This window comes from Bubalus bubalis, chromosome 16, assembly GCF_019923935.1.
Source record: "Bubalus bubalis isolate 160015118507 breed Murrah chromosome 16, NDDB_SH_1, whole genome shotgun sequence".
Lineage (NCBI taxonomy): Eukaryota > Metazoa > Chordata > Mammalia > Artiodactyla > Bovidae > Bubalus > Bubalus bubalis.
Window position 1 is genome coordinate 42,739,991 of NC_059172.1, and position 25,956 is coordinate 42,765,946.

Below are 25,956 nucleotides of genomic sequence, written 5' to 3' on the forward strand. Positions count from 1 at the left end.
TTAATATTCTCATTTTGCATTCAGCTAGTTGATTATTATAAATGTATACTAAGACTCATAGAGAAAGAGCAGTGCAGGAGTTAAATATGCTGTCATCAAAGATGACAAATACGCAGACATCAAAGATTCTGAAAACCAAAATAGGCAGTCACAGTATTATCAACTGGGCATGGAAAGAAAAACTGTACCAATATATGGCCAATGAAAATGTTCATGGTATAACGTTGCCAACACTTACACATTTGTCTCTAATGGATTTATTTGTTTTCCTTCTTCATTCCACCTCCCCTTTCCCCTCCCAAACTCACCAGAAACTTTTATTTAAGAAGCTCCAGGAAGTTAAAAGAGCAGCTAAACCCAGCAATTCTTCCTTCTCACATCTACTCACATTCCTGCTCTCTGAATAGCACAATAAAGGAGTGGTGATAAGAAAGTGAACAATTAAGGTTTGTATCTGAGGTACTGCAAAGGGAAGTAAAAGAGAGAGGCTAGATACACATACCAGACTTCAGTGCAATCAAGTATTTACAAACAACTGAGTGGAATAACCAGGTTTCAATTCTAACCCAATACTAAGGAAACAGTCAAATTATATGGTTGGCTTTTGCTTACGAAAAGGGAATTTTAGAAGTGTGATGATTAAAAAAAAATGACTAGTTAAAAATAGAACCATCTGGATTATTTTCCTTGCATTGAGACCATCCTTCCTCCCTCCTCTCAGCTTCCTGTACAACTCAAGAAAGTAACTTTACCATCCTGACTGCTTTTTAACTTTAAGTATTTATTTTAGGAATGTTAGGACCATCAAGAACTTTAGAATCACAGAACTAAAAGGAATCTCAAAGTCTGCTGCCAGTCCACCGGGATATTCTCAAATACTCATTCATCATATACGTGTATCCTCTTCTCAAGGATATTAGTGGAATCTTGTACCTAGAAAATGCCTGGAACTAGTACGTGCCTAATATACATACTGAATGAGTAGATTTGATTCTATTAAATGGAACAGAATTAGACTGTGGAGGGGGAAAAATTCAATAAGGGCTCAAGAAATGAGAGAACATCTGAAGAGCAATATCCATATCATACCTAATAATACAATCCTTCATGATGATCGCCTTACTAGTGTCCGATAAGATGCAAGCTGTTTGTGTTTTACACCCACTCTCGAGAATGTGTAATTGCTAGATACTTATTTCACTTCAGTTTTCAGTTTTGTGTTGGTTTAGTTTAAGTTGGACTTCCCTGGTGGCTCAGACGGTAAAGCATCTGTCTACAATGTGAGAGACCTGGGTTCGATCCCTGGGTTGGGAAGATCCCCTGGAGAAGGAAATGGTAACCCACTCCAGTACTCTTGCCTTGAAAATCTCATGGACGGAGGAACTTGGTGCAGGCTACTATCCATGGCGTTGCAAAGAGTTGGACACGACTGAGCGACTTCACTTTCACTTTAGTGTAAATTAGGTATCATTAAGTTATAGATTAAATTTACATTATCATTATATATTTAAGTGACTTTGTTTTTGCATTATAATGGCTTGGCACATGCCCTTCCATACAATGCATACTCAGTCCTGTGATAGAGACAAATCTGTGTCAGAACACCAGAGCTCTGGTCACTTACTGGCTATAGAATTTTGCAGTTCTGGAATAATCTTGTAAAAACTTAAGAAATAAACATTCAGTTATTAAATAGATCAGTCCCAGAGTCTTAAACATTGTTTCCCATTTAATGTTTTGCTATTCTCTGAAATCCATAAATAAATCACTCCTAGTGAGCAAAGAAAAAAACTTTCTAATCTTCAATTTCCTAACATATCGACATCTGCTTTATCTATCTCAAAGGGCTATTTACAAGATGAAATGAGAAAATACATTAAAGGGCTTTATAAAGAAAAAAGTATACAGTCAACCATTGGAAGTACCACTATTTGTTCAACTGGAGATGAGTCAGCCTAGTGGGAATGAAAGAACATAGTCTAAGGTATTATAGAGATGAAAATTCCTGAATTTAAAAAATCTGGATTCAATCACTTAATAACCATTTAATAACCACAGGATCATGAATCAATTATTCCCAGTAAAATGGGGATAATGACACCTATCTTACATTGTAAAGATTAGAGATAATGTATGTAAAGTGCTTAATCCCATGCCTGGCACATTGTGCTAAACACTCAATATTTATTCTTATTACAATAGGTCAACAGAATTTTCTCACATGATCACCCTATACTTAGTTCTATACAGTCACCATAAATGGTAAAGACAAGCACAGAACACAAGTTTTCCTTCTGATGGAAAAACTTCCTTCCTTCCTTTTTTAAGTTTTAGCATATTGAACAAGAAACATATTGAACACAATTTTATCATATTGGACACAATTATAAATGTGAAATTTAGGATATCAGTTCAAGGGATAAGTTTTAAAATAACTTCAGAAATAAAATTCATAAATAACTGAATAATCATGAAACAGAGAAACACAGTTTAGTATCCTGCTTTTATCCAACTGGTTCTTAGATTTCAAAAGGATGTTACAACCCACTGATTAATGACCCAACATCCAAGAAGACCCACCTATTCAAATATGAAGTTAATTAAGCAATACCACACGCTAGTAAAGTAATGCTTAAAATTCTCCAAGCCAGGCTTCAGCAATATGTGAACTGTGAACTTTCAGACGTTCAAGCTGGTTTTAGAAAAGGCAGAGGAACCAGAGATCAAATTGCCAACATCCACTGGATCATTGAAAAAGCAAGAGAGTTCCAGAAAATCATCTATTTCTGCTTTATTGACTATGCCAAAGCCTTTGACTGTGGGGATCACAATAAACTGTGGAAAATTCTGAAAGAGATGGGACTACCACACCACCTGACCTGCCTCTTGAGAAACCTTTATGCAGGTCAGGAAGCAACAGTTAGAACTGGACATGGAACAACAGACTGGTTCCAAATAGGAAAAGGAGTACATCAAGGCTGTATACTGTCACCCTGCTTATTTAACTTATATGCAGAATACATCATGAGAAATGCTGGGCTGGAAGAAGCACAAGCTGGAATCAAGATTGCCAGGAGAAATATCAATAACCTCAGATATGCAGATGACACCACCTTTATGGCAGAAAGTGAGGAAGAACTAAAGAGCCTTTTGATGAAAGTGAAAGAGGAGAGTGAAAAAGCTGGCTTAAAGCTCAACATTCAGAAAACTAAGATCATGGCATCCAGTCCCATCACTGGCAAATAGATGGGGAAACAGTGGAAACAGTGGCTAACTTTATTTTTCTGGGCTCCAAAATCACTGCAGATGGTGGTTGCAGCCATGAAATTAAAAGATGCTTACTCCTTGGAAGGAAAGTTATGACCAACCCAGAGAGCATATTAAAAAGCAGAGACATTACTTTGCCAACAAAGGGCCATCTAGTCAAGGCTATGGTTTTTCCAGAAGTCACGTATGGATGTGAGAGTTGGACTATAAAGAAATCTGAGCGCTAAAGAATTGATGCTTTGGAACTGTGGTGGTGGAGAAGACTCTTGAGAGTCTCTTGGACTGCAAGGAGATTCAACCAGTCCATCCTAAAGGAGATGAATCCTGGGTATTCATTGGAAGGACTGATGTTGAAGCTGGAACTCCAATACTTTGGCCACCTGATGCAAAGAGCTGACTCACTTGAAAAGACCCTGATGCCGGGAAAGATTGAGGGCAGGAGGAGAAGGGGACAACAGAGGATGAGATGGTTGGATGGCATCACCGACTCAACGGACATGGGTTTGGATGGACTCTGGGAGTTGGTGATGGACAGGGAGGCCTGGCGTGCTGCGGTTCATGGGGTCACAAAGAGTCGGACATGACTGAGCGACTGAACTGAACTGAAGCAATACTAGGATACTGATCCCAAATCCTTCTTAACTATATTTTCTTTAAGATACATCTCCCCTCAACTTTACACTGGAAGACAATACTTCTCACTTATTTTCCTTTTTTTAGTAAAAAGATTCAACTCTGAAAATCTTCGCATGCAGGAGAAATAACTAGTAATCATTAGCCAGTATCCACTGTTCTGTGTGCATCTTCTCTTCTCTCCTGGTATCCAAATACAGACTTTAACACATTCCAGTCTTTAACTTACTGTGTTTCTTTATCAGGGAATACTTTCACCCTTGAGTTTGTATGGCACCTGACAGTTTTCTTTCTTTAAGCTTTTCACTCCTGTATATTCAAAGCAATGCACCTCAAAGTTTTTCACGATACAATGGACAGTCACTGTACCAAGCTAAAGCAGAATACATCGGTCAAATCTGTCTCAGGTAGTTCTGGTCTCCATGAGTCTAATCTTTACATCTCAAAAATATTCAATATGCTCTTAAGAAGACAGAGACCCAAATGAAAATCACAATGAAGGCAAGTGATAAACTGGAAAACTGGGACTAATATGTTTTCATAACATATCAATTGACAGGAAAATCACTTTGAAAAATGAGGTCTATTTTGATGCACAGTACCAACTTTAATATTTTGGAACTCATAGTCTCCAGGGTTTTAAATCAGATCAAAAAAGATCATCACTAGGAATATGAAGCTTTTGAATTTTTCAAAGAAAATACTTTATTAATACTTTTAAAATTAATGACTATCTAAATAAATATACTTACGTACATTTTTAAATAGTTGCTCAGCAAGTTCTCTGACATGCTTTATCATCTTCATTGGGTTATTTTCTTCAACTTTAATTCGCTCTACTTCAAAAGCTACCACCTTGGAAAAAGAATCAAATGATAAAGTATCAACTGTAAAATATGCTGAATTAGCAAACCATGTGATAATTTCACACAATTTGCAAACTAAAAAGCATACAATATGTATATTATTATTAAAACAAAATATTTTATATTTTTACTGGGTTTCACTTCTATTCTAGAGTTAATCAAGTCCTTGGATGTTCTGGTGGTCTCTCTCTAATGATTCAGGGTCCTGTTTTTTCTTGGGAAAGTCATTATTTTTGGAACTCAATGAGATTCTCTCATTCTGCAGGCCTCACTCAAAGAATTCTCTCACTCAGAGAATTTCAGACAGTCAGAAAGTCTCCAAACATTTCCCTAACTCACAAAATATGAAGTAAATGTTCAAGTTGGGTCACTCTAGTCCTAGTTCTGCTAACAGCGTGATTTGAAACAAGTCACTAAGACTCCTGAGCTGCAGTTTTTTCATCTCTAAAATAAGATGTAAGAACAAGATGACCTTAAGATTCCTTCTAGTTCTCAAATTATAGAACATCTGATCCATTTCCTTACCAACTAATTTACTGGAAGAACCATGTTAGTGTGTACACTTGGAATGCAGCAAAGAGTACTGACAGGAAAAAATGAGGTAGGAGGAAGAAGTAAATAGATGGATTTTTTTAAAGGGTATAATATAGGGATTTTCATTCCAGCAACTAATAGATTCACGGGAGCAGACAGACATATAAAACTATGACTCCAGCTATTGTAGGCCAGCATTCAGAAGGATTGCCAAAGAAAGTCAAATGCTTCTTTCCTTCTAACAGGTCTATTTGATGAGTGTCTATAGCTAAGACAATAGACAATGCTCAAAACTGCTCAAAGCTCCATAAGCCTTGTGTGTGGCAGGCTGCCCTCAGCCAAATGAAAACAAGGCAAGAGCAAATGCAATTTTCCTAAAAGCACATTCTCCTGCAAGCCAATTAAGTGGCCAAAGAGAATAGAAGAAGAAATTACTTAGGTCTGAGGTCTCATTTCTTTTAGGCCCTTGACAGAAGTATATATAGGAGTAACTGGCTTTCAAGTAATAACATTAATAAGACATTAAAAATCATCACTGTAGACTGAACAAAGAAGTAGATGAACACTAAGGGGAGACTAACAGGAATTAGTCTACTAGGAATCTTGGATAGGTCCTTGCAGTATTATTGTTTTCAATCTGAAGAATATATATATATATATATATATATATATCTATTGTGTATATGGACTTCCCTGGTAGCTCAGATGGTAAAGCGTCTGTCTGCAATGCGGGAGACCCGGGTTCGATCCCTGGGTCAGGAAGATCCCCTGGAGAAGGAAACGGCAACCCACTCCAGTATTCATGCCTGGAAAATCCCATGGACCAAGGAGCCTGGTGGGCTACAATCCATGGGGTTGCAAAGAGTCAGACATGACTGAGCGACTTCTGTGTGTGTGTTGTGTATATAATAAAAGATAAGTTGTCATATAAAGTTAGAGACATAAAATACAGCTTAATGCTGACTAGTGGCTTTCAGAGTCATCAACTTGGGGAAAGTCTGTAGGAGGTGGTGAGATATGAGCAGAGTATGAAAAATGGACAGAAAAGGAGAAAGAGAGCACTTTGGGCAAGGGAAGCACTTATAAAAATAGAGTCTGTGGTAAGCTGGCAAGCAAGTTTTCTGGAAGTAATCGATCTGACTTATTAGTTGTAATGAAGCTGCGAGAAAGTATTACTAAAAGAATTTGTATAGAAAGAAAAAGGGTACATAAACCCAAGTTACTATTTCAAATGCTTGAGACTAATAAAATGTAGGTGCTAGAAAGGACCTTGGGGAGCACCTAATTCATCCACATAAATCATTATGTATCAGTTACTTAGTTCAAGATCTAAAGGGTGATATATGTTAGTATTAAGTAATCAATGATCAATCATATTAGAGAATCAGAGATCAGTAAGTGATCAGAAAAAACTGTCCACCTCAGGGCACTCTCTCCGAGATCTTCACATGTTTTGTGTTATTATTAAGTAAAGCATTTGGTATAGATCTCCATACTCAGAACTAAAGCATATACCTTTTCTTTTATTCTGACTTTACTTAACTATCTTTACAGAGAATAAAAGACCCTTCTCTAAACAAATATTATGAAATAAAACCACCAGTAGCAACAAAAGTCCATATAATCAAAGCTACAGTTTTTCCAGTAGTCACGTACAGATGTGAGAGTTGGACCATAAAGAAGGCTAAAGTGAAAGTGAAGTCGCTCAGTCGTGTCCGACTCTTTGCGACCCCAACTGTAGCCTACCAGGCTCCTTAGTCCATGGAATTTTCCAGGCAAGAATACTGGAGTGGGCTGCCATTTCCTTCTCCAGAGGATCTTCCCATCCCAGGGATTGAACCCGGGTCTCCCGCATTGCAGGCAGACGCTTTACCGTCTGAGTAAAGAAGACTAAGCACCAGAGAACCGATGCTTTTTAACTATGGTGTTGGAGAACCTGTGAGAGTTCCTTGGACTGCAAGGAGATCAAACCAGTCAATTCCAAATGAAATCAGCCCTGAATATGCATTGGAAGGACTGTTGCTGAGGCTGAAGCTCCAATACTTTGGCCACAACACTTGAAGAGCCAACTCACTGGAAAAGACCCTGATGCTGGGAAAGATTGAAGGCAAAAGAAGAAGGGGGCAGCAGAGGATGAGCTGGTTAGATAGCATCACCAACTCAATGGATATGAACTTGAGCAAACTCTGGGAGATAGTGGAGGACAAAGGTGCGTGGTGTGCTGTAGTCCATGGGGTTTCAAAGAGTCGGACACAGTGACTGAACGACAACAACAACAACCAGCAGCATAATAGGATCACTGTTACTCTTCTCCATTACTCTAGGTACTAAGAGTGGTTTTCTTTTACAGACTTCTGAGAACTTCTACATTTCTTGGTTCTAACATCATGCTCTTCCAGAAGTTTAAATGGGAGTAAGAGTCATTGTTCTATCTATCAGAATGGGCTTCTATGAACACAGTTAATGATAAATGGAAAGATGCATCACAATAAGAAAAATCAAAACTAACACAAAATAGCATCCTTATTTTGAGTTGCATCTGCTCAAACTCTTCCTTTATATGGCCAATTCCTGGAACAAAAGACTAATTCCTTGAACATAGAGACTAAATCTGCTGTTCATATATTTAATATCTCCTAAAGGAAATACGAGCTCTGGGTTGGGAAGATCCCTTGGAGAAGGGAAAGTGAAAGTGAAGTCGCTCAGTCATGTCCGACTCTTTGCGACCCTGTGGACTGTAGCCCACCAGGCTCCTCAGTCCATGGGATTCTCCAGGCAAGAATACTGGAGTGGGTTGCCATTTCCTTCTCCAGGGGATCTTCCCAACCCAGGGATTGAACCTAGGTCTCCTGCATTGCAGGCAGATGCTTTAACCTCTGAGCCACCCGGGAAGCCCAAGTGAAAGTGAAGTCACTCAATCGTGTCTGATTCCTTGCGACCCCATGGACTGTAGCCTACCAGGCTCCTCCCTCCATGGGATTCTTGAAGGGAAGGGCTCCAGTATTCTGGTCTGGAGAATTCCAGGGACTGTATAATCGATGGGGTCGCAAAGAGTTGGACACCACTTAACGACTTTCACTTTCAAAGAAGCTACACAAATACCAGAAAAAAATCAGCATTAGTTAAGAATGGCTTAGCTAAATGCAAAGAAGGTGCTAATTCTTACTTGAAATTTGCTATATTTTCCAAGGATTAGTACTTAAGAAAACACCCTGATTTGTGGTTCTTTTATGGAGAAACTGAAATTGTGGCCTCCTTACTTTATTTTCCAAGCTTTGATTAAAATAAAGATAACCAAAAAATAAATAAATAAATAAAAAAGAATGGCTTAGTTAAACTATGGCTCTAGGACACAGATTTAATTTAATTGCAGTTTGAAATAACATATTTATACATTAAACTTAGACCTTTCTCTCTATAAAACTGGTAAGTTCTATGTATACAATCACTGTCAATTTTTCAAAAAGATTTTAATCAACTATTTAAAATTCAGTTATTCAAGGGAATTTCCTGGTGGTCCAATAGTTAGGACTCTGAGCTTCCAATGCAGGGGGTACAGGTTTGATCCATGGTTGGGGAACTAAGATCCCACAAGCCAAAAAAGTATTCAGTTGTTCAAAATTTCTATGTATTTTACTTCTGAGACATCCTATAATTATATTTTTTCTAGTCCACATTATAAACACCAAGATCTGATACATACAATAGATATTTTTTTATCTCAATTAAATGTTTAAAACACTGCTTCTCTACTTTTAGCTACTAATTTTGTCTGTAAATAATGAATTCATTTGATAATAAGTATACCTCATCAAAGAGATCACAGGATCTATAGGGAGGACCTCTTTCTGAAACAAAACCTGCAAATGCCATTCCATTGAGAACTTTAGTGAGGAAATCATTCTCAACTAGACCACGCTGTCCCAAGAAAGCTGTCTGTAAAGAAAAATAATGTGAAATGAATAACTTATCACTTAGCAATGGATGAATGAATGGTCAAAACAGAAACATACTAGAAAGATCAAAGCCTGAATAAACGTCTTCATGCATAAGTATGTTGTTATAAAATACATTTCTCTCTAAAAGGGCTTTGATACCTGAAATACTACATGTATTGAATAAAAACGAACCTGTCTGTAAAGCAGGAGCAGAAATCAGAAATAACCTCAATTTTAAAAGAAAAATCAATTTAAAGTTAACATATTCTAAAGGAAAATATATATCAGTTCCACAGTATTATTAAAAATTATCAGACACCTGACACACAACACTGTAAATCAACTACATTCCAATAAAAATAATTAAAAAAAGAAAAAAATTATCAACTAGCCACACAAAGCAGAGATATTAAATAAACAAATGTCATAGATTAAACTCAAAATACATGGCTAGAAAAATATTGCCAAGTTCTTTTAATTAAATTAGAGTTTACATTTTGGACAAATATAGTATGGTATTAGATCTTACCTTGTGAAAATGTATTACTGGTTCTGCGTGAATTCTTATAAGCTGTAAGCATGATCTATATCCTTGGAAAAGTTGTGCAAATAATCTAAGAAAAACTGCACGCACTTCCTTATCCTGAAAATATAAGAAGAAACATGTTAGATAACTGAATTTCTTAAAAAACAAAAGAAAAATCACAAATTAGAAAGTTGTAAAGAACCTAAGAGATTATTTAATAAATCTGTGCTTCCTATGCAGAAGTCTCATTTGTAGCAGAACTAAGTAGTGGGCATCTAGTCTGTGCCACGGTTGGACAGTGTAGGCCGTTAAATAGTTCCTTTAAAAACTGAACCTAGTAAAACTTTCCTCTAGTACATCCAATTTTCCTCTCAGAAAAAAACATAAATCAGAGAGGCTCTGCTTTCACCATGTTAGAGAAGGGCATATTTCCCAAGACATTTGATTTTTATCTCCATCAAAAGAATTACTGTTACAAATACAAAAGAAAAAACTCAAGACTATTTTAAAAGCTTATGATATTATTCCAAAGTTTATACTAGCTCTAAAAATCTATTCTTACATTAATATAAAGTATGACTTAAAAGTCGGTTTTGATAATTCAGAATTAAAAAAAATCATAGTTTTGGAACTCTAAGGAACTCTCAGATTTAGTCAATCCCTTATTTAATAGATGAAGAAATAGTTAAAAATGCTTCATAACTCATCAAAGGTATGCAGTTCTATAACTTTCCATACTGGCCGCAAAGTTCATCACTAAGAAATGCACTGATCAAAATAAAAAAGGGGTCTCTGCTGTATAGTCACTCTTTTATGACTTTCAATTGGAGCTACATTTATCCACTCACTCAAACTTGATTTTCTCCTGTGACCAATGACCTCTGTTTCCATTTTTTATAAGCTTCCCTTTTTTATCCTTGCCTGACCCTTTCAATTTGCTGCTTGGCACAGCTTTTCAGGCTGTAATCTAAGTTCTGATTTTTTTGTCCCATACTTAGTCATGCCTCCTCAGAGAAACAGTCTTGGCCTACTCCTCCCCCAATCAATGTACTGCCTGTGGCTTCCCCTTCAGGAGGCCACAAGGTCAATCAGTGGCAATTCTCCTAATTTCTAATTTGGCACACATTTACTACGCTGTCCATCTAACTCTCACTATACTCAGCTTCTTTGAGAAATATACAAAGAAAAGAAACTCTTTTTAAAAACATCAATTTTAAATATTGAACTTCTTACCAGCATTTTTGAGTGGGATAAAGCTGTTCGTGGAGGGGGAAAAGCATGATCTGCTACTTCCAAATCTGGGTGTAGAATCTAAAGCAAAGAAGCTCTGTTATGTAAAATACCAATAAAACCTATTATTTGATCTACTGGTGGCATTAAGACAAAACAGTCTCAGTATGTGAATTACAATATATTCATTCCCTCCATGAAATACATTAGCTGAGGCAGCTCTGCATGTACTATGCGAAAAGATATTCAAGAAAAAAATATTCAATTAAAATACCCGTTACAGGGAAACACACATAGTTTGGTTTCATTTATTTGAATATAGCCGATCCCTTCTCCAGGGGATCTTCCCAAGCCAGGCATCGAACCCAGGTCTCCCACATTGAAGGTGGATTCTTTACCAGTTGAGCCACCAGGGAAGCCCAAGAATACTGGAGTGGGTAGCCTATCCCTCCTCCAGGGGATCTTCCTGACCTGGGAATCAAACTGGGGTCTCCTGCATTGCAGGCAGATTCTTCACCACCTGAGCTGACAGGGAAGCTGAATACCAAGCTACCAGTATTACCAGCCGAATACTGAGCTACTACTATATATAATAGTATATATCATATACATATATTTCATTGATATGATATACATATAAATGAAAATGTAAAGTTCTGAAATACACACTAAAATATAAAATAGTAGTCACCTCTGAGAGAGACTGGTCTAGGGCAGAGCTATTTATCTATACAGTTGAAAATCTAAAGCATTTATTTTTATGTTTTTTAAATATAATTAAAAATTAATTAATTAAAATACTGAGAAGAAACAGAATAAGTCTGTGAACCTCACAGTCCATAGGGGTGACAGTATAACACAATGTGACAAGTATTATAAATATATAAAATAATAATAAGTGAATATAAAGTATAATTAATTCAACCTAGAGAAAGTCAAAAAAAGAAGGCAACATTTGTGTTAGGCTTTAAAGGAAGGCAGGCTGAGGGGGCACATGGGAAAGACACATCCATGCAGGGCTTACACAGGGAAAATAATTCTGCATCAGTAAGCAGCAAATTTTTGTCTTTGCAGAATCACTTTCAAATACTGAAGATTTGGTATTATAGACCAAAAAGCTCAAAACAATACTTATGAAAGACACCAAAATATAAATAATATTTATAATCTAGTCATCAAATCATTATCACAGTATAATAACATCTTCATGTCTATAAAAATGCCCCTGATTATTACACTGTGTAACCATCAGATTATAATTATTTACTGACCAAATGAAGCTGATATACTTGTATGTCAAATCTCCCACACATTCCATCAAATATGATATCTTTTTAGTCCTATACGCTTATGTACACTGTAGTATATGATCCAACAAAGTGTTTGAAAACTGCATAAATAGATATACTCAGTTTTACCAACTCTGAATTTTACTCATTGTCAAATCTGGTGGCACAAGTGTTGAAGGTTAAGGTTTAACAGGGTGCAGAAAACCTCTACCAAAAGCCACTGACTTAAGAACTAAAATCTTAACCTTTGTTAATTTTGGTACTTAATCCCTGAAATTAAAAATATCATTAAGTAAATGTACATTAATATTTTTAAACTTATTTAATATTTCTAGAAATATAAAACTTTTTCAGTCACTCAAATACTACGTTCTTAGCTTTTGCTATATCCATATACCACTGTTGCAATTGTTTAGCTAATATTTTTCTTTGAAATGTCTTTAAATCAACTCATCTCTTTAAATCTAGTATTTTCTTAGATGATATCATCTGTGAAATCACAGGTTTTGTATGCTATTTTTAATAAAATAGACATTATAACAAATACATAATTATTTAAATTTAAAAGTTGCCACATACCACCCCAAATCATCTCCATACTTCACTCTGGGAAAGAGGTATTTGTCATCCTTTGTATGAAACATTCATCCTACTAATAAAGACTAGGAAACAGAGGATGGAATGTGATTTGCTCAAAAATACCCAGTGGCAGGATGCTGACTGGAATTTAGGTCTCCTAAGTTCTAACCTAGTATGCTTTTTACTCTATCACACCTGGTATCCCAGATTAAAAATTATATTGGGAACAAGTTAGTCTTCTCCAAGTGTTCCCATCCTACATACCACTATAACAACACAAGGACCAACACAAATTTGGAAATTTCTGAAAATAAAACCCCTCTTGGTAATCCTAGACTTCTGAGTTCCTATCTAAGTTCCTATTTAAGGGGGAAAAAGATTTTAAACAGCTCAGACTGGAATACCATTCAAGAAGAATATGAAAGCCTTAATTTTAGTAATAGCTTGAAAGGGAATGAAGAATTTCTAAGTTTCAAATTTCTGATGATGGGTAAGTGGGCAACTAAAATGTTGTCAGTAAAATAAAATACTGTGCCTTGTGCTTTTAAAAATAAACAAAGGTTGACAAAAAATAAATTTGCTTCAATGAGAAACACTCGGATCACAAGATTTCTTACAGCTTCAATGCACAGAATACTAGACATTTATCAATAAGTTACATCTTTTTGTAGTAAGCTGGAAACACTGGCCAGTCCTTATTGCACTGCTTTGCAAGAAGCACATCTACCAAAGAGAAGTGAGATGTCATTAAGAAAGGTGAAGGAAAGGGGACAGGTGCTAGCTTATAATGAGGGAAGTTAGGAGAATCAAGGATTTTGAGGCATAGCCTGGTCTTATTTTCAGAGGTGTGTTTCTAATACCTAGAACAAATATTCACTTAGGATTCAAAGTATACTCTTTAGATAATATTTTGTAAATTATCCTATTCTAACACTATATGAGAATACATCTATATATTTTAAGAACACATAACTCTCGTTTTTAAGTAATTACACTGTCAATGAATGATATCCAATTACCTTAGGTTAGATTTAAATCAAGAGAAAAATACTTCAAGAAATTAAGTAAATTAAGAAAGAATATATCATACCAAAGAAAGAGCTGCTTGAGTCTGTTGTAGAAGTGGTTCCGGAAGGGAAGAGAGGTGAATACATTCAGGAATTTTAATAGTACCTCCATCCAAGTCAGCTATGATTACATCTAACTGAAGAAGATAAAAAGAATATATAATTAATAAAATGTCTTTCTAGGTTGATTTTCAGCTACTGTATATTTCCCAGTTTCCTCTGAAATTAGATGTGGCATATGACCAAGTTTCTGCTAATGGAGCGAGAAAAGTGATGTGCACATTTTCAGGCATTCAAAACAGAGGTCCAGTCAGGCCCTCCTATGCTTTCTTTCCTCTTACCATCGCTGAAACTATGAACTAACAACCCAATCTTGAACACATTCAGAGGATGACAATGCCTGAGTGGATTCTAGTGGAGAAACAAGAAGCAAACAAGCATGGTCCTTCCTTGAATGAGTTCATGGAACAAACTGGTCTGACATAATGGAACACTTCTACAAACTGCTGCATGAGTGTTAAATAAAATTCCATTTTCTTTAAGCCATTGCATTTTGCATGCTTTATTATAGTAGTTCAGCCATATCCTAAATAACATAGTAATCATAAGAGTTAACAAGCAAAGCAACTAGTATACATCAAAACAGTACTGTTTAGGCAGCTAAATCACTAAATTTTAGCATTTTACAAAATCTATTTTAAAATAACATGAAAAATGTAATAGAGAAACCAGTCAAAATGATTGAAGGTATTATGTTGCTAACAGGATTAAAATTAATTCTAATTTATTCAATGAAAAGTTAAGAAATTCACTTTTGTCAATATTTGGTTTGTCTGACTTCCACAGACTGTTTTTATTTACTGAGAAAAAAACTGCCTACAAACCTGATGAGTGTGTTTTTAATTAGTACTAATGAGGTTTCACTTAATGTTTATGCATTTATAGATATTTTTGTATGTTGATATCAAAGTTAAAAAGGAACCAGATATCCATATATAAAGTCAGAAAAAAGAAGGAGGGTCCTGTTTACAACTGCAATGTGCAATGGTCTTCTGTCAGTTTAAATGACAATTATGATTTGATTATAATTGTAATTATACAAAAGTACCTACAGAGCTTACCTCTTCACTGGCATTTATAACTAAAACAAAATTAGAATAACAAACTCTTTAGGATTTGTGAATCACAGATGTCATATAACCCAACCTTTCAATGAAGAATTTTTCTTAAACTCCCTGAAAACTGTAATGCAATCTGTCTTTGCACTCTACTTAGAGTACTCTTCACATAAGGAGACACATTCATCATACTGGGCAGCTCTATTTACTTGAAAACTCAGACTGAGCAGAAATTTGTTTCTATATCCACTATACCCACTGATTCTATTTCAGTGTCTACCTCTTCTTTTTAAGACAGCTACTTAAATATTTATCTTTAACTATCAAATAACATTAGGTTATTACCTGTGAAAATTTTCTTAGGCCCTCAAAGAATATGGTTTCTAAACTCTTGACATCCTAAATGTCCTTCTATGAAGTTCAATTTTGTTACAGTCCTTCTTAAAGCACACTACAGAGAAGTAAACTTATTTTTAAGAGCTGGTTGAATACAGAGTATTACTTTCTCTCCTTTAGTATTTCCATTTAGTATTAAGAACAGAATAATCTGGGGGCAAAAGTTGGGGGGAGCTCACAATAAACTTGTATTCCTCCAAAACCCTTCATTCCTTTGCAAATGCTTTTTGCTTTTTGCAAGTGAAAAAGTGAAAGTAGCTCAGTTGTGTCCGACTCTTTGTGTACCCATGGACCATACGGTCCATGGAATTCTCCAGGCCAGAATAATGGAGTGGGTAGCATTATCACAGACCTCATTTCAAAAGATGAATAAATTAAAGCACTCATAATAAAAGCATAAATAGACTGCTACAAATGGTTAATTTTATCTTCCTTTCTCATATGTGAGATGAAGAATATAGAAAGATAAACTTAATATGCCAAAAGAGGGAAATTTTAAAAGATTAATGAATTCATTTTATAAATCTCCTTTACTTGCTGTAAGGAAATATTAATGTATTTAGGTTTTTTAATGATGCTGTGCTTCCAGCCAATCTTTTCTATTGGGAATGGAACAGATTTGAAAATAGTAATTAGTTGAAGTGCTATAGGACTGAGGTCACGGCAACCCATTCCAGGATTCTTGCCTGGAGAATCCCACAAACAGAGGAGCCCAGCAAGCTACAGTCCATGGGGTCGCACAGAGTTGGACACGACTGAAGCGACTTAGCAGGCAGGCAGGACTCAAAGAAATGTAAGAAACCTCTGACCTCAATAACTAGCAATTTAAAGATGAATACTTACAAGTTCATGAACATCAGTTTTAAAGACAGAATGTACTCCAATAATGAAAGGTGTTGGGGAACTCAGAACTTCCAGGAGCTGAGCCGGGAGAATAGGAATATAAGGGTAACTAGAAATAATAAAAATACATGTGAGAAATATTTGTTCTTCCATAATACAACATACCTTTCTTTCATTTTTATACTTTGTGAATTTCAGATTATCTGTGTTTAGAAATTATCAATAATATTCTCAGAGTTGTTAATATTAAATTCTTGGGAGAAAAAAGATTTCAAAAATTCTTCATGTGAAACGTATGATCTGATATAAGAAGATATGAAGTAAGCAGGGCAGCTTTCTTATCCCTTACCCCTCTAGGCAAGCAATCTCTTTAAGTTTTTCAAACTTGCTTGAAAGAATTTTTCCTTACATAGAGATCTGACATCAGTTGGTAACACTGACTTCCTGATGGAATACCCCCACCACCCACATACTGGTGATAATATATTTCTCTATATAAAACAATCATTTGAGTTCCATTTTCTCTACTTGATTTTTATATTTGGTAAGAATGGCAAGGTACAAAATTAAAGTTTAGAATGCTCTCTTATCTGGAAGTTTAAAAAAAGCACACAGGTTAAAAAATATTTTTAATAAAATCTGCAGACTAAATTTTTTCTAGGTCACTGTGACTAACAAATTGATAAAAAAAATCAGAATAAAATATTGTACTTACAGCACTCTCAGTCATCACTGTTTTCCCTTATACTTTGTATTACAAAAAAATTAACATCCCTCTCTGCCCCCAAAAGAGAGGGGAAAAAAGAAAGATAAAGCCTCACATATTTAATCAGCTTTGACAATCACCAATGCATGGTCACATATATATTTCTACCCATTTTTGTTCTTTTTCCTACCACATTATTTGGAGCAAATCCCAGATACCATATCAGGTATACATAAATACTTTAGTATATATCTAAAAAAGGTAAGGGCTCTTTTAAAAGTAAAACTATAATACCACTATAACTGCCTGAATTAACAATTTCTTAATATGAAATAATCAGTACTATCTTAAGACTTTTATCTCCAACTATATTCAAAGGGAATTAAATGTTGCTGACAATACTATTCAAATTGATTACTTTTTCATGAAAGGAATCAACACTCAATAATAGGCAACTTGGAAAAGTTCCAAATTCCAGGCTAGATTTCTTTCAGAATCATGACTCTTATAACAGCATAACTTTGTAAAATATGCTCTTGTTGTTCAAAACTGTTGTGAAATGATGTTTTGATTGATCACTGATAAGTAATGCATAATCTGGGAATAAATAAAAACACCAAATAAAAACCCTCACCTATATTTAAGAGGAAACATTAATGACTCCAGGGCTCTACAAGCATCACTAAGTCTCTGGAAACTTGCAGAATGGAAGAGAACCTTATTTTCTGTAAGGACCGCACAAAAGAGACTGAGGACATTCTGAATTCCTGAAAACACAAAGAGCAAAGGCTTACCAAATGCATTTAATTTTATTATGTGCTGCCAAGAAACATAGCCTTAGAATTACATGGAATGAAAAAGCCAATACTTAAAAAAATCTCTAAAGAAAAATATTTAGTTAAACTATGAATTCCAAAGAGCCTATGGGTATTTGTTTTCCCAAACTTTCAGTTTTGTTTGTCTTATTCTTCAAATCAGCATACACTCATTGAATATATTAGTTAATTGGAAATATACTATTACCTTCTTTTCAACTTCATCTCTAAGGTCTGTACATAAATTTCTATCTTAGATGCTTGGCCTTGTTCTAACAACTTTTTTCCCTTTTAAAGTTAATTTGTCTGATTTTAACATAACCAAACAAGTTTTGTTGTTGAAATTTTCCTAGTATATTTTTTTTTTCCAACTTTTCACATCACCCTTTCTCTAATTCATGGAAATAGCATATAGTTGACAATTAAAAAAAAAATCTCCTCTAAAAGCAAGGAAAAAGCAACATAGGAGAATAATATGAATTTATAATTTACACAAGAGGAAATCAAAATGGCTGATTAACATGAAAAGAAGCTCCAACACTTTTAATAATCAGAAAAATTCAAACTCAAAAATTCAGGAGGTATGATTTTAAACCTACTACAATAGCCAACATTAGAGTTTGACAATTCTAAGTGTTTATGAAGATGGTAGGGAAAGGGATTATCATATACACTGCTGTGACGAATATAAATAAAGTTAAGATGCACATGCACATACCCTGGTATCTAGAAAATGTAATAATTCTAATAATTCCATTTTGAGTTATTTATTATAGAAACTTTCATGTGTACCCAAGAAGATAAGGTACAAAAAGGAACATTGCAGAAGTTTTTAAACAATGAAAAAAGGGGATACATCCCAAATATAAGAATGAATAATAAATTATAGTAAAATTTAAGTTTAATTTACTAAAAATTAATACATGAACCGTGAACTTCCAGTTGTTCAAGCTGGTTTTAGAAAAGGCAGAGGAACCAGAGACCAAATTGCCAATATCTGCTGGATCATGGAAAAAGCAAGAGAGTTCCAGAAAAACATCTATTTCTGCTTTATTGACTATGCCAAAGCCTTTGACTGTGTGGATCACAATGAACTGTGGAAAATTCTGAAAGAGATGGGAATACCAGACCACCTGACCTGCCTCTTGAGAAATTTGTATGCAGCTCAGGAAGCAACAGTTAGAACTGGACATGGAACAACAGACTGGTTCCAAATAGGAAAAGGAGTACGTCAAGGCTATATATTGTCACCCTGCTTATTTAACTTATATGCAGAGTACATCATGAGAAACACTGGGCTGGAAGAAGCACAAGCTGGAATCAAGATTGCTGGGAGAAATATCAATAACCTCAGATATGCAGATGACACCACCCTTATGGCAGAAAGTGAAGAGGCACTCAAAAGCCTCTTGATGAAGGTGAAAGAGGAGAGTAAAAAAGTTGGCTTAAAACTCAACATTCAGAAAACTGAGATCATGGCATCTGGTCCCATCACTTCATGGGAAATAGATGGGGAAACAGTGGAAACAGTGTCAGACTTTATTTTTGGGGGCTCCAAAATCACTGCAGATGGTGACTGCAGCCATGAAATTAAAAGACGCTTACTCCTTGGAAGAAAAGTTATGACCAACCTAGATAGCACACTCAAAAGCAGAGACATTACTTTGCCAACAAAGGTCCGTCTAGTCAAGGCTATGGTTTTTCCAGTGGTCATGTATGGATGTGAGAGTTGGACTGTGAAGAAAGCTGAGCGCCGAAGAATTGATGGTTTTGAACTGTGGTGTTGGAGAAGACTCTTGAGAGTCCCTTGGACTGCAAGGAGATCCAACCAGTCCATTCTGAAGGAGATCAGCCCTGGGATTTCTTTGGAAGGAATGATGCTGAAGCTGAAACTCCAGTACTTTGGCCACCTCATGTGAAGAGTTGACTCATTGGAAAAGACTCTGATGCTGGGAGGGTTTGGGGGCAGGAGGAGAAGGGGACGACAGAGGATGAGATGGCTGGATGGCATCACTGACTCGATGGACATGAATCTGAGTGAACTCCGGGAGGTGGTGATGGACAGGGAGGCCTGGCGTGCTGCGATTCATGGGGTTGCAAAGAGTCAGACACGACTGAGCGACTGAACTGAACTGAAACTTCTGACTGAAGATGGCAAATGTGGACTGAAACAAAAAACTAAAATTTTATTATTCAAAATTTATAAAATGAAATAATTATTAAAGAAATTTAAATATTTTCAAGTGATATGGCTTTTGTAGAGGGTAGGTCTATAACAGTTATACCTGTGACTTTAAGGTTAAAACATCACTAAGACTTTGGGGATACCTTTACAACCTGAAAATAAGAGAGCTAGTGCTAATATATCAACATAAACAACTCTCCTAAATATAATGTTGAGTGAGGAAAGTATGGTATAAAGTGATTCTATAGAATGATAGCATTTATATATTGCTTAAAACCATACAAAATGCTACTATATACCGTTCAGGTATATATCAATACAAACATAGACTGTCTAAAGATATATCCGGGAATAAAAAGAACCGAATAAAGGATAGTATTATCTCTGGGATGAGGTGGCATATGTAAGAAGTTTGAACTATATTTATGATACCACACTTATTAAACTGAATAACATGTGTGTGTTCAGTTGTTCAGTCGTTTTGGACCCTTTGTGACCCTGTGGACTGTAGCCCTCCAGGCTCCTCTGTCCATGGAATTTCCCAAACAAGAATACTGGAGAAGGTTGCCATTTCCTTCTGCAGGGGATCTTTGCAACACAGGGATTGAACACGTGTCTCTTGTGTTTCCTGCACTGGTATGCAGATTCTTTACCACTGAGCCACCTAATAGATAACATTAAATATTTTTCTTTGGAAATAATTAAAGCTTAAAAAAAAGCTGCAAGAACAGTGCACAGAGCACCCAAATATCCCTCACAGTGATTCACCTAATGTTGAATTCTGCTCCATTTGCTTTAACATTTGTACTTTATGTGTAAGCATGCCCTGCCTCTTTCTAAAACCACATACACATTTTCTGACCCGTGTGACTGTACACATCATGACATTCACCCTTAAATATGTCAGCATGTTCTTCCTAAGAATAAAGATGAAAGCTTCCTTAACCACAGTATGGTTATCCTCCTCAGCAAATTTAACATGTTGCAATATTTTAAGTCTAATCCAAAATCACTGTAGATGGTGACTGCAGCCATGAAATTAAAAGACGCTTGCTCCTGGGAAGAAAAGCTATGACCAACTTAGACAGCATATTAAAAAGCAGAGACAGTACTTTGCCAACAAAGGTCTGTCTAGTCAAAGCTATGGTTTTCCAGTAGTCATGTATGGATGTGAGAGTTGTACTAGAAAGAAAGCTGAGCACAGAAGAATTGATGCTTTTGAACTGTGGTGTTGGAGGAGACTCTTGAGAGTCCCTTGGACTGCAAGGAGATCTTACCAGTCCATCCTAAAGGAAATCAGTCCTGAATATTCACTGGAAGGACTGATGCTAAAGCTGAACCTCCAATACTTTGGCTACCTGATGCGAAGAACTGACTCATTGGAAAAGACCCTGATGCTGGGAAAGACTGAAGGCAGGAGGAGGGGATGACAGATGATGAGATGGTTGGATAGCATCACTGACTGGATGGACATGAGTTTGAACAAGCTCTGGGAATTGGTGATGGACAATGAAGCCTGGCATGCTGTAGTCTATGGGGTCACAGAGTTGGACACGACTGAGTGACTAAACTGAATATTTTAAATCTAATCTTACATATGTATTCTCATTTTGTTTCATTCTGACACAAAATTATTCTTTGGAACTTTTCCCCTACCATCAGGATTCATTCTAAGCTTAATGATTTCATTTAGGTGTCCTGTTTCTTTGCTGTGCTGTGCTTTGTCGCTTAGGATGGAGCATTTCCACAGCATTAAATTATTTTCATTGAGATGAAATTCACATACCATAAAATTAACCATTTCAAAGAGAACAATTTATTGATTTGCTTACTGAATCATCCCAAGGAGTATATCCTACTCAATCACGTTCTATGATCCTTTACCATATTGTAGAATTTGGATTGCCAATATTTTGTTGAAGATTTTTGCATCTAAATTCAAAACGCTAAACCTGTAGCTTCCTTTTCTCAGAGTGTCCACGTCTGACTTTGGTATTAGGGTAATGCTGGCCTTGTAAAATGAGTTTGGAAGAGCTCCCACTTCCTCGGTTTTTCAGAAGAGTCTCTAATATACAGCTATTAATTCTTCAAATTTTTCACTGGACTCATCCAGTGAAGCTGTGTGGTCCTGGACTTTTCTTTTAGGGATGTTTTTGATTACTGATTCAGTCTCCTTGTTAATAACGGTCCTGTTCGGACTTCCTGTTTCTTTGTTCTCCTGTTTCGGTAGGTTTATGTTTCTAGGAAGGTATCCATCCTTCCAGGTTATCTCTTATTGGTGTCATCACAGTGGTTGCCTATCATCCATAGTGTTTCTGTGGTATCATCAGTAACGACCCCTCTTTCGTATTTGCCTGTATTTGAGTCTTCTCTTTTTCTCCTAGTCTAGCTACAGGTTTATAATTTCACCTATCTTAAAAAAAAAACAAACAGGTTTTAGTTTCACTCATCTTTCCTACTGTCTTTTCATTCTGTTTCATTTATTTTTGCTCTGATCTTAGTTATTTCCTTCCTTTACTAACTTCAGATTTCATTAGTTCTTCTTTTTCTAATTCCTTGGAAGGTAAACTTAGGATGTTTGAGACCTTTCCTTTTTCTTAGTGCAGATATTGATCACCATTAACATCCCTCTTACATCTCAATTTGCTGCATCGTGGAAGTTGTGGTGTTTGCTTTTCCATATTCATTTGTCTCATGATACTTTTGATTTCCCTTTTGATTTTTTCATTGACCCACTGGTTGTTTAAGAACATTTTGTGTAATCTCCATACATTTGTGAATTTACAAGTTTTATTCTTGTATTGGTTTCTAGTTGTTTTTTTTTTTAAGATAGTCTTTACTATTATGATTATAATCCATCTTTACTATTATGATTATAAAATGCTGTTGCAAATCGCATTCAACCAGTTAGAAATTAGCACTTAACATTCAGCAATAATCAGAACTCTCATTTATTCCCCCATTACCTGCTTATTTATATATCCATCATCAGTATAGACTCATGGATTTCTATTTTTTTATTTCAACATTCTATAAGTTATTACTGATCTTAACTATGTTTGTGCCCATTAAGTCCTAAACTTAGACAACGGTCACCCCTTTAACCTAGTTCCTGTGTCCCTATGATATGAACCCTTTCTTTTTTAAGTTCTTTCTTACTTTCTAGCTTGACAAAATAATCCAGGCTCATATTTTACCTCCTCTGTCCCTGCTCTGAAGTTAGTCACCTCTCCAAGGAGGCTTGGTTCCTTCCATTAGAAATGGCTTTTAAAAATCAAGAATTGAGAGTATTAGGGTAAATGTTAGATCATTTCTGCCAAGGTATCTTTGTTTTGGGGTTACTTTTACAGATAAGAGTAGATACATGCACATATATGAACACATATACTTGCATATAGACAGACACACACATACATATAGATCCATATACATGTATTTGAGAAATCCAAGTCCATATCATTACTTTCAGTTCCAATCTGTTCTCACAGAGTCTCCCAACTAACTCCAATACATATTTCTATGTTCCTTTTTCCACTGAAAACCCTGGATCCTGATTACATAAACACATTTTTTCATTTGCTAAATCTTATATTGGGGGCTTTCCTGATGGCTCAGATGGTAAAGAATCTGCCTACAATGCAGGAGAAAAGAATGGCTATCCACTTCAGTATTCTTGCCTGGAGAATTCCATGGACAGAAAAGCCTGGTGGGCTACAGTCCATGGGGTCGCAGAGAGTTGGACACGCAGATGACACCAACCTTACTGCAAAAAGCAGAGGAATTAAAAAGCCTTTTGATGAAGGTGAAAGAGGAGAGTGAAAAAGCTGGCTTAAAACTAAATATTAAAAAAACAAAGATCATGGTATCTGGTCCTATCACTTCATGGCAAATAGATGGGGTAACAGTGAAAACAGTGACAGACTTTATGTTCTTGGGCTCCAAAGTCAATGTGGACAGTGACCACAGCCATGAAATTAACAGACACTTAGTACTTGGAAGAAAAGCTATGACCAACCTAGACAGTGTATTAAAAAGCAGAGACATTTCTTTGCCTACAAAGGTCCGTCTAGTCAAAGCTATGGTTTTTCCAGTAGTTACGTATGGATGTGAGACTGAGTGCCAAAGAATTGATGCTTTTGAACTGTGGTGTTGGAGAATTCTTGAGAGTCCCTTGGAGTGAAAGGAGATCCAACCAGTCCATTCTAAAGGAGATCAGTCCTGAATATTCACTGGAAGGACTGATGTTGAAGCTCAAGCTCCAATACTTTGGCCATCTGATGCGAAGAGCTGACTCATTTGAAAAGACCCTGATGCTTGAAAAGACTGAAGGCAGGAGGAGAAGGGGACGACAGAGGATGAGATGTTTGGATGGCATCACTGACTCAATGGATATGAGTTTGAGCAAGCTCCAAGAGATGGTGAAGGACAGGGAAGCCTGGCAGTCTGCAGTCCATGGGGCTGCAAATAATCAGACATGACTGAGCGACTGAACAACGGCAGCAGCCTCGCTCTGTAATCTAGGTTTCCTGGTTCAACGGATAGAGCCCGGCTTGGGGGAGCCAAGCCTTGGATTCCTGTTTTGGTTGTCCGTAACTTTCTAGGTGACTTTATTATTCATTTATTCAACAAACATTTACTGTGTGCCTACCATATATCTGACACTGTCCTGAGCCCTGGGGCATGCATTAGCCCACAAAATAGTCACAGTTCCTGTCTTACTAGAGCTAATGGCTGAGTGAGGAGACAGACTACAGGAAATTAACAAGCAACCTGCTCTCCAAACCTTCATTTCCCAAACCTTCAGTTCAATTCAGTTCAGTTCAGTCGCTCAGTTGTGTCTGACTTTGCGACCCCATGAATCGCAGCACGCCAGGCCTCCCTGTCCATCACCAACTCCTGGAGTTCACTCAGACTCACGTCCATGGAGTCAGTGATGCCATCCAGCCATCTCATCCTCTGTAGTCCCCTTCTCCTCCTGCCCCCAATCCCTCCCAGCATCAGAGATGCTGACAGAGTCTGCATCTGACAGACAGAGTCTTTTCCAATGAGTCAACTCTTCGCACGAGGTGGCCAAAGTACTGGAGTTTCAGTTTTAGCATCATTCCTTCCAAAGAAATCCCAGGGTTGATCTCCTTCAGAATGGACTGGTTGGATCTCCTTGCAAGGGACTCTCAAGAGTCTTCTCCAACACCACAGTTCAAAAGCATCAGTTCTTTGGCACTCAGCTTTCTTCACAGTCCAACTCTCACATCAATACATGACCACTGGAAAAACCATAGCCTTGACTAGACAGACCTTTGTTGGCAAAGTAATGTCTCTGCTTTGCTGCTAAGTTGCTTCAGTCGTGTCCAACTCTGTGCAACCCCATAGACGGCAGCCCACCAGGCTCCCCCGTCCCTGGGATTCTCCAGGCAAGAACACTGGAGTGGGTTGCCATTTCCTTCTCCAATGCATGAAAGTGAAAAGTGAAAGTGAAGTTGCTCAGTCGTGTCCGACTCTTTGCGCCCCCATGGACTGCAGCCTACCAGGCTCCTCCACCCATGGGATTTTCCAGGCAAGAGTACTGGAGTGGGGTGCCATTGCCTTCTCCCAATGTCTCTGCTTTACAACTCCATATATATGTGGAATTCAGGAAAATGGTACAAATGAACCTATTTGCAAAGCAGAAACAGACATACAGATGCACAGAACAAAGGTATGGACACCATTGGGGAGAAGGGGGCTTGGGATGAACTGGGAGATTGGGACTGACATATACATACTACTAAGATAACTGAGCAGAATCCACTGTGTAGCACAGGGAACTCTACTCAGTGCTCTGTGGTGACCTAAATGGGATATAAATCCAAAAAAGAGAGAAAGTATGAATACATATAGGTGATTCACTTTGCTGTACAGTAGAAACTAACACAATATTGTAAAGCAAGTACATTTTGATAAAAGTTTAAAAAAAGTGGAGTTTAT

General features: G+C 36.7%; 1 protein-coding gene and 1 non-coding gene across 5 annotated transcripts in view; both read right to left on the reverse strand.

Annotated features, from left to right (window-relative positions):
• The window catches only part of SBF2 (SET binding factor 2), a 509,682-nt gene that overhangs the window by 217,716 nt on the left and 266,010 nt on the right, over positions 1-25,956 (reverse strand). For all 4 annotated transcript variants that reach the window (XM_025265781.3, XM_025265782.3, XM_044929499.2 and 1 more), the window contains 7 exons: positions 17,627-17,759; positions 16,287-16,395; positions 13,953-14,066; positions 10,998-11,075; positions 9,768-9,881; positions 9,108-9,236; positions 4,657-4,755 (listed from right to left, as the gene is read on the reverse strand). In XM_025265781.3, the coding sequence (XP_025121566.1) occupies positions 4,657-4,755; positions 9,108-9,236; positions 9,768-9,881; positions 10,998-11,075; positions 13,953-14,066; positions 16,287-16,395; positions 17,627-17,759 (776 nt within the window). The remainder of the gene's footprint in view (positions 1-4,656; positions 4,756-9,107; positions 9,237-9,767; positions 9,882-10,997; positions 11,076-13,952; positions 14,067-16,286; positions 16,396-17,626; positions 17,760-25,956) is intronic.
• TRNAC-GCA lies at positions 8,120-8,191 on the reverse strand. Its single transcript has one exon. It is a non-coding gene; the product is annotated as a tRNA-Cys (tRNA).